General features: G+C 35.3%; 1 protein-coding gene across 1 annotated transcript; it reads left to right on the top strand.

The window, feature by feature from the left end:
• Window positions 1-291: 291 nt before the first annotated feature.
• Window positions 292-6,992, top strand: SLITRK6 (SLIT and NTRK like family member 6). The gene is made up of 2 exons (XM_044249946.1): window positions 292-819; window positions 3,244-6,992. Exon 2 carries the CDS (start codon window positions 3,268-3,270, stop codon window positions 5,788-5,790), a length of 2,523 nt encoding a protein of 840 aa, XP_044105881.1. The 5' UTR covers window positions 292-819; window positions 3,244-3,267; the 3' UTR covers window positions 5,791-6,992.
• The last annotated feature ends 2,950 nt before the right edge of the window (window positions 6,993-9,942 follow it).

The following is a 9,942-nucleotide window of genomic DNA, read 5'->3' as shown; positions in this document are numbered from 1 at the left end:
GACTCTACAGGCGGCGTGCTGACAGTTTGCTGCACGCATGTGAGCAAATGAAACAGCCCTGTGCCGACGGAGAATTTAACATAATGCATTATTTAGCTTGCTCTCCAACACAAAAAATTATACATTTAAAACGGTGCATAATTATTCCCATCAAAATTTACTTGCACTCTCTCTGGTATCAAAAGGGAGTGGAAAGGCCATTTGCAGAAAGAGGAGGAGTTGAGCCGTCCCAAGGTGGAGCTGTCTCTTGTGTTAAATGACACTGGCTGAGTAAAGCGCTCAGGGCTTAAAGGCTGAGTCAAAAGCCAAGAAGTCTCTTTATTGACGCCTACCTCCCAGCCCTTGGCAATCTGACTAATAACAAACTGAGCTAACAAGAAAGACTAGAAAGGGAGGAAAGGGAACACTGCTGCAGCTTGGATCTACAAACTAAGAAAGCAAGAGTGATCAATCCCAGCTCTGTGAAACATCTTGTTTATTTACTGCATTCCGCAGCTTGCAAATGGTTAACTATATGCAAAAAAAGTCAGCATAGCTGTGAAGTATGCCGTGAATTTTAATTGGGGAGAAAAGGCAACTGCTTCAGGATGATCTAGTATGCACTCGGTCTGAAATATTTTCAATGAACTGCTCAGCGTTTAGTCTTTGAGCAGAGCTTTTTAACTTTATGAAGCAATGGGACCTGCCAAAAAGTGATATTTGAGAGGAAAGTACGTGGCGGCTGGTGTTTTCTTTTTTAATAAAGAAACTGAATTTACTTTGACCATCTCTTCCAGCTGTGCATTGCAGATAACGTCAGGAAGAGTTTCTGCTTTACAGGTAAGATGAATGTCTCCAGGCTTTTCTAATACCTATCTTTGCATTGTCTTAAAGTGATTGAATTTGTACATTTGCCCTTTTAAAAAAATAACTTAGCATTAAAAGCTATCCAGTTTCATTCTTACCCATTGGCACCACTAATGCTGTAGCAGATGCCGGTTTTCTCTGAGCAGCAGACAGTCCAACAGCTGGCTCGCCAGAGGAACAAATAAAATAAGATGCCACTATTTCTTGCATAGCATCCAGTTTGTTATTGGAAACTATATATGTGTGCTTTCTGAAGGAAAGATCACTTCCAAACACCATTGCTGAATTTAAAATATAAGCAGAAAGTTAAAAGATTCTTGGTATTTTGTATGCTATTTTTATTATTTCCTGGCTGGAAAATATATATTTTCTGAAAATATGTAAACAGAGATTTTTGACCTCTTTCACATAAGATCAGATGTTACCCATACGGAATCCGTCTTGAAATTTGTGTGCATTTCTGAAAAGATATGAAACTGTTCCCCAGGACATTTTGAAGAACATAAGATGAATATGATTAAAACAGTAACTAGAGGTTGTCATCTGGAAGTTATTTACTATTTTCTCAAGATGCTGTGTCTGGTGAAATGAATCATATTCTTTCTTAGTAACCTATGAAGAAGTACTTTATTTAGTGTTTGTGGAAGCTAATCCACAAGTTGAAGGCTCCAACAACAAGCTGTTGGGTTCTAAACATAGACTCAGAGCTGTTTAAAAATCAATTTCCCTGTGGAAAAATTTAGTCTGCTAACTTTTCCTTTATATGGAAAGGCACTCTACTGTTTTATTTCTTTAGTTGCCTTTTACCATTCAAAAACTTGATGCTATACATGTTTTCAATAAAACCAAGTATTTTCATGGTATTAGTTTTTTCCAGAATTATTGATTGGTTTTGGGATGTTCTATCTGTTCTGTTGCACCTGATTGTGAACTTTAGGTAGATTCAAAGTTACTGTTCACATTCCATTAAAAAATAAATGAAAGCAGGTACCACTTGGAAAAGTTGAAGAGTTTTGAGATATGGTGTTTATTTATCTTTCAATATAATTTCTATAAATTTAAGGTACACTAAAGAAAAGAAATGCAATTAAGTACATTGGAGTTATATGTATTTATCTTCTCACTGCTGTCATCTCAGAGTTAGAATCTTTCTAAAGAATTGCTATTTCAGATCCATTTCTTAAATTTTTAAGGAGTTGGAATATGTGATGGAGTTGGAATATGTGATGCTGTTATCCTGAACTGTCATTTTTTTATTTAGCAAATTAGAAGTACCCTCAAATGTTTGAGTATAGTGCAGTTTGTTTTAGAGCTCACTGTGGCTTTAAGCCTTATAATAAAGGAGGTCCATTGCTTAATTATATGATGACATTCTGTGCCCTAAAGCCAGTTTCAAGACCTCATTAAAAAGTCATTTGCTTGAAGTTTATGTGAGGCATTGTTTATTCTTTTATAATAGCTAGAAATGTGTTTTAAAGCTGTTTTCTTCTTTAGGTATATATTAACCTTATTCATAAAAGGATTTAAAAGCAGCAGGAAATATCCTACTCTTAGAAATTCAGTAGAAAGTGTGACAAGTAAAATTTTAACAGGCACTCTTAACCATATATATACCTAATCATATCAAACTTACGCAAACGGCCCTAGACAGCACAGTTAAAATGAAATTCTTTTTATAGTGATCTCCTTTCTTACATGGTCAGAGACTTATTTCCCTCACGATTTTTAAATGAGAAAATAAAATTAATAAGTATGGAGCCAAAATCAAAGCAGGTTAAAACACAGATACAATTATTAGATAGTACATTGTGACATCCAGTTCAAAAATTAAATAAATAAAGGAAATGCATTATGTATATATGTGTGCATACATAGATACATACATTTTTTTCTAACTTTTTCTAACATTTTTGCATTCCCTACTTTTTTCTCTGCTTCTGGTTAATGTCACATTAAATTTTTTTGTAATCCTTCAACCTTAGAGTCATCAACTTTGTGGTTAAAAAAGAAAAAAAAGAAATCAGGGTCTTTGCAAACATACATCTCTGCACCATATCGAGGTATCAATAGTCCCTTAAGCAGCAACTCTCTCATCTTTTAAAATGCAGCTTATTTGGAAAATGTGAACACCATTGATGATACAATATTTTAAATTCTCCTTGACCTAAATTTTACATTTTTATCACAGTACAAGTTAAAAGTGAACCAAAACATGCTTGTCATAGTATTAGAAAAAAATAAGAGAAAATGCATATGTAGTAAGGTATTCATATTTTCCAAGTAATTAATATTTTTTTGCTGTTTTTAGAGGAAACCCTATTATTTTGTAATCACCAGGTTCATCTCTTCCCTACTTCTGCCCGCTGAAGTATATTGCTGTTGCCTTTTGTTTTACAGAATCAGATCTCATCACATGACAACATGAAGCTGTGGTTTCATCTCTTATATTCATCTCTCCTCGCCTGTATATCTTCACAGTCCCAATCGCCGATGTCCTCAGCCAGAGGTTCTTGCGACTCTCTTTGCAACTGTGAGGAAAAAGACGGTGCAATGCTAATAAACTGTGAAGAAAAAGGTATCAAGAAGTTATCCCAAATAAGTGTGCCACCATTACGACCTTTCCACCTAAATTTATTAAATAATGGCCTGACAATGCTTCACACGAATGACTTTTCTGGGCTTACCAACGCTATCTCAATACACCTTGGATTTAACAATATTGCAGATATTGAGACTGGTGCATTTAATGGTCTTGGCCTTCTTAAGCAACTTCATATCAATCACAATTCCTTAGAAATTCTTAAAGAGGATACCTTCCATGGATTGGAAAACCTGGAATTCCTACAAGCAGATAACAATTTCATTACAGTGATTGAACCAAGTGCCTTTAGCAAGCTCCACAGACTTAAAGTGTTAATTTTAAATGACAACGCTATTGAGAGTCTTCCTCCAAACATATTTCGGTTCGTTCCTTTAACCCATCTAGATCTTCGTGGAAATCAGTTGCAAACATTGCCTTATGTTGGTTTTTTAGAACACATTGGCCGGATATTGGATCTCCAGTTGGAGGACAACAAGTGGGCCTGCAACTGTGACTTATTAGAGCTAAAAACTTGGTTGGAAAACATGCCTCCACAATCTGTAATTGGTGATGTTGTGTGCAACAGCCCTCCATTTTTCAAAGGAAGTGTACTAAGCAGACTGAAAAAGGAATCAATTTGCCCCACTCCCCCAGTGTATGAAGAACACGAGGATCCTTCAGGATCATTACATCTGGCAGTAACATCTTCAATAAGTGAGAGTCGCATGTCAACCAAGACCACACCCCTTTTGAAACCAGCCACCAAAGCACCAGTTTTGATACCCTATATTACAAAGCCATTCACTCAACTTCCAGGACCCTACTGTCCTATTCCCTGTAACTGCAAAGTACTGTCCCCATCAGGACTTCTAATACACTGTCAAGAGCGCAATATTGAAAGCTTATCAGATCTAAAGCCTCCTCCACAAAACCCTAGAAAGCTTGTTCTAGCAGGGAATATTATCCATACATTAGTGAAGTCTGATCTAGCGGAGTACTTCACTTTGGAAATGCTTCACCTGGGAAATAATCGTATTGAGGTTCTTGAGGAAGGATCCTTTATGAATCTAACAAGATTGCAAAAGCTCTATCTAAATGGTAACCATCTGACCAAATTAAGTAGAGGCATGTTCCTTGGTCTCCACAATCTTGAGTATTTGTATCTTGAATACAATGCAGTTAAGGAACTATTGCCAGGAACCTTTAACCCAATGCCTAAACTTAAAGTCCTCTATTTAAATAATAACCTCCTACAAGTTTTACCACCACATATTTTTTCAGGGGTTTCCCTAACGAGGATAAACCTGAAAGCAAACCAGTTTACCCATCTCCCCGTAAGTAATATCTTGGATGACCTTGATTTATTGACTCAGATCGACCTTGAGGACAATCCCTGGGATTGCTCCTGTGACCTGGTTGGATTGCAACAGTGGCTACAAAAACTGAGTAAGAACACAATAACAGATGACATCCTCTGCACTTCTCCAGAGCACCTGGACAAAAAGGAATTGAAAGCACTAACTAGTGAACTCCTTTGCCCAGGGTTAGTCAACAACCCATCCCTGCCAACTCAAACTAGTTACATAATTGTCAGTACTCCTACAACCACAACTACAGCCGATACTATTTTAAGATCACTTACTGATGCTGTACCGCTGTCTGTTCTAATACTAGGACTGCTGATCGTGTTCATAACCATTGTGTTCTGCGCTGCAGGGATAGTGGTTCTTGTTCTCCACCGCAGGAGAAGATACAAAAAGAAACAAGCAGATGAACAGATGAGAGACAATAGTCCAGTCCATCTTCAATACAGTATGTATGGCCATAAAACAACTCACCACACTGCTGAAAGACCCACAGCATCACTCTACGAGCAGCACATGGTGAGTCCCATGGTTCATGTCTATAGAAGTCCATCCTTTGGCCCAAAGCATTTAGAAGAGGAAGAAGAAAGGAATGAAAAAGATGGAAGTGAGGCAAAACATCTTCAAAGAAGCCTTTTAGAAAGGGAAAATCATTCACCACTCACAGGGTCAAATGTGAAATACAAAACCACAGACCAATCAACTGAATTTTTATCCTTTCAGGATGCCAGTTCATTATATAGGAATATTTTAGAGAAAGAAAGAGAACTTCAGCAGCTGGGAATCACAGAATACCTAAGGAAGAACATTGCTCAACTGCAGCCTGATATGGAAGTACATTATCCTGGAGCCCATGAAGAGTTAAAGTTAATGGAGACCTTAATGTACTCAAGGCCAAGGAAGGTATTAGTGGAACAGACTAAAAATGAGTATTTTGAGCTTAAAGCTAATTTACATGCTGAACCTGACTACTTAGAAGTCTTGGAGCAGCAAACATAGATGGAGAGATCGAGGGCTTTTGCAGAAATGTTGTGATTCTGTCTTAAGTCCAATCCTTGTAAATAAGTGCCTTACATGTGTGTGTCATCAATCAGAACTAAAGCACAGCAGTAATCCTATGGGAAAAAAAGAAGAAAAAGAAACTCAGGGATCATTGGGAGAAGCCATTGCATTTTCTTCAGGCAATTTTGCCTGCCCCTAATAAATTAATCCTTGTATGTAAATCATCCAAGGATTATAGTAATATTTCTCCATATACTTAAAAGTGTTTCAGAAAAGACCTGTTGCACATCTAAAAGGGTTGAGTATTTAAGCAACACTTATTTTCTTGAATTACTTTACCAGTGGATGAAATAAAATTGGGTTTTGTCACTTAAAAGTTATACCTGTATATGTAATTATAATATGTAAGGAATATATTGTTTATATAATCAGCATATACCACAAAAAATGTATATTGTCAGATACACCTAATTTTCTTGCAATAAAGGCAAAAGGAACTGGAATTTTAAAATTATGACTAGTAATAGTAAAGAAAAAAAATAGAACGTGGAATTATATAGGTTATGAGTGACCCAAAACTGAGGATTTGAGGGTTAGAAAAATGTCACTGCTATGCTTTCTGAATTTAAAAATAAGAGTCATTAATAGTTCAGGTGATGAATAAGCAAAGTTTTTTGGTTTTTCTACACATTTTTGTGTGGACAATCTTATCGTCAATGCTGCTGTGAACTAAGGTATGTCATTTGTGCTCAAAGTTTGATTCTTGTTCTTGGGATATTTTTAAAATGCTACTGATATTCAACTGTAAATATGATTAGTGCATAAATTAAGTTTGGTTTATTTCATAGCATTAATCCTTTGTAAATTTGAATGACCATGATAGAAATATGTTTCTTGTGGCAAGTAATAATTCACAGGTATACAACGAATAGGAAAAATCGTGTTTTTAAAAAATTTTATTAATGTAAACTGGTAGTTGCCATAAATTAGTAGCAAAAGGCACGTCTAAGGGTAGGTGGTTTAAGTTGCCTCAAGAGTGGGACAATGTAGCTTTATTTTACAAGAAAGTATAGCTAGATTTCTATGAACTATTTATTCTGTACAGTTTTGTATATTTTTGGTTCACAAAGGTAATTATTCTTGGGTGCCTTTCAAGAAAATTAAAAATACTGCTCACTACAATAAAAATAAAATGAAAACTCTCTTTTTAAATGAATTTTCTTCAGTTAGTCTGATCTGTAATTGAATCAATTCAGGATTAACACACACACATGCACGCATTTGTGCACATGCACAAGAAGGAGATTTCTGTTTGTTACACACACAGAAACATCTTGTTCACCATCTGCAAAAAGGTCATTCAGTGTCTGGGTATGATTGACACAGAATCGAACCTAAATCTGACCAATAGGTCTCCCTTTCCAGCAAATCCTTTTCCCACTCAATACAAATGAAAGGGATTTATTTTTCTTCTTTCTGATTATACAATCAATGATACAGCAGATTTTCACAAGACAAATAGAATCAATCAAAGTGATCTAGCTCTGTTTCTGAACACCACGCAGATCCAAGCACAGGGTTGGGAAGGAACACATTTCAGATTAGAAAGGACTTTCTTTAATTTACTTAATAGTATTTTACTGATTCCTGAATGTTCTATTAAATGTTTTGGTTTTCAACACTCAACTGTCTGGAATATTAGCAAATCATATATTATTTCCTTGATTTTGAATAAGAAGCCTTTCTGTTGATAAAAATAGTAGGGGTCTGTGCTGCCTGGTATGAAGACTAATTATGTCTCTATTATGAAGTCATATCACTAGGTTTTCTTTTAAATCATTCATATATTAATAGAAAACAATTAATAATTATTTATTAAAAGGTTGAAAACCTAAATTTCTCCATTAATGCCCAAGGTCGGAAAGAACAAAGATGAGAATTTTTTTAAAGTTACACTTACTAAGGGAAAATCTGGGTGCACATGGGTTGCTATATATATTTATCCACTAAAATATTTCAGCACAGTCATGAATAATAAATATTTCAAAACATGATTTTAAAAGTTACATTCTAAAAAGAAGAACAAAGTGGGAACGTGTTTCATGTTCTTACACTTCTCCTATTCACTGGGTAGTATCTGCCAGTATTTTCTGATTCCAATCAAGTACACAGAGGAATTAGAAAGACTTAAGAAATTCCCATGCCTGGAGGACCCTTGGAATGGGTCCATGAATTCAGACAGAGACATGTCCTCAGGAATGTTCTTCTCTTTTGGGTGGAGGAATTATTTTTTTAATCTTTATTCATGGTTAATCTCCTAAAGTAATAGTATTCATTCTTCAACTTATCTCAAGATGGAAGAGAGTCATTTATGAAGTCATATAAATATATCCTTCAAATTAAATATAACTGCAAAACTAAAATTCTATGGGAGTCCAATTACAATTTGTAATGATGTAGAAATCATTATGATTTCCAAAGGGTAACAAATTTTAAAGGCTTAAATATTTCATTCATGATGGAATCTTTCTTAGGAGATTTGCTTCCCTATTAGAAGTAGTTGGGAGTTGAAAAAGCTAGTGATGGTCTTTAATTCTTAATGGGTCTTGTGACCTGTGATAATCACTCAGAACTTTGATGATTTTAGCTGCATTTCCTATTTCTTTTCTCTCTCACTAACAACAAATTTTTATTATAGTCTCTGTTAGATTCTTTACTTAAGTGGCCAATGCAGTTTACTTCTTCAATTAATTGTTAGACTCAGAGTCCCAAGTCTGAATTCAGTATCCCCAGCCTTATTCCAGTGTACTTCGGCATTCTAACAAATAAACAAACAAATCTGTAATTATCAATCAATCAAGTTTTTTCTTGATTTATATTTTGCTCATTGCATATCAGTGCAAGTTCTGATTCATGTCTGAATCGTAAATTTTTGTAGTATAGCAATATTAGTGTTTAACCATACCAGATCAAGACTTATTTATTTGCTTATTTATTTACTTATTGATTTACAGATTTATTTTTTTGAGAGAGGGAGAGAGAGCGAGAGAGCGAGCACATAAGTAGGATGGGCAGAGGAAGAAGGAGAGAGAATCTGAAGAAGACTCCATGCTAAGTCCAAAGTCTGATGTAGGGCTTGATCTCAGAACCCTGAGATCACAATCTTGAGATCATGACCTGAGCCAAAACCAAGAGCCAGACGCTGAACCGACTGTGCCACCCAGGTGCACGCAGATCAAGAGTTTTTAATTCCGTTAGATATAGATTGTATTCATCCTTATTTAACAAATCATTTGTCACTAAATTAGCATGAAAAGACTTACTGATAGATATATGAACATGTTCTTCAGATAATCATCCACTGATCTCCATACTAGGATGGGAATTTTACAATACATACAAGAAAGGATTGTATCAATGATGCTGGTTCTTCTTCTTGAATAAATCTCTTATACAATGAAGGAAGAAAGCCTGCCTTTGCTGCTCTAATAATAAGCAAACTGAAGTAGCAGCTAAATGGCCTTTGAGCTGCCTTGATGCTTTCACCCAATTTAAAGGGCTTAGGGTTTGATCTGGGATTGGAAAAATGTGATATGAGTGCCCCCTTGTCTTCAGAATTCAACTTTAAAAAATATAAGAAATAAAATGAGATAGAGTCTTAATATACATGTAATTTATTTTTTACTTTTTTATTTCCTAAGGTGTTTTGTTATTTTTTTTTTAAGATTATATATTTATCTATTTGACAGACAGAGATCACAAGCAGGCAGAGAGGCAGGCAGACAGCAGCGGAAGCAGAGCTTGATCCCAAGACCCTGGGATCATGACCTGAGCTGAAGGCAGAGGCTTTAACCCACTGAGCCACCCGGGTGACCCTATTTTGTATTTTATTTTTCTATGATAACGAATGTATAATAAAAGTATTTCTTAAAAATAAGTATTTCTAAAGGAAGATGGATGCTACTAGCTTCCAGAATGGTTTGACATTAAACATTTTTTTTTAAATATACACAAACACAAACATAAAAATATCTAAAGAAAGTTCAGCAAGTTGACCATAAAGAAGACTTTCTATATAATTATAATTGGAGACTATTCTCTACATGAAAAGAAAATTATCCATGTGCATAAAATGTTATTTGGGAAGAG

This window comes from Neovison vison, chromosome 5 (genome assembly GCF_020171115.1).
Source record: "Neovison vison isolate M4711 chromosome 5, ASM_NN_V1, whole genome shotgun sequence".
NCBI lineage: Eukaryota > Metazoa > Chordata > Mammalia > Carnivora > Mustelidae > Neogale > Neogale vison.
The sequence above is the reverse complement of the archived record's forward strand: the minus strand, read 5'-3'. Positions and strand labels throughout refer to the sequence as shown.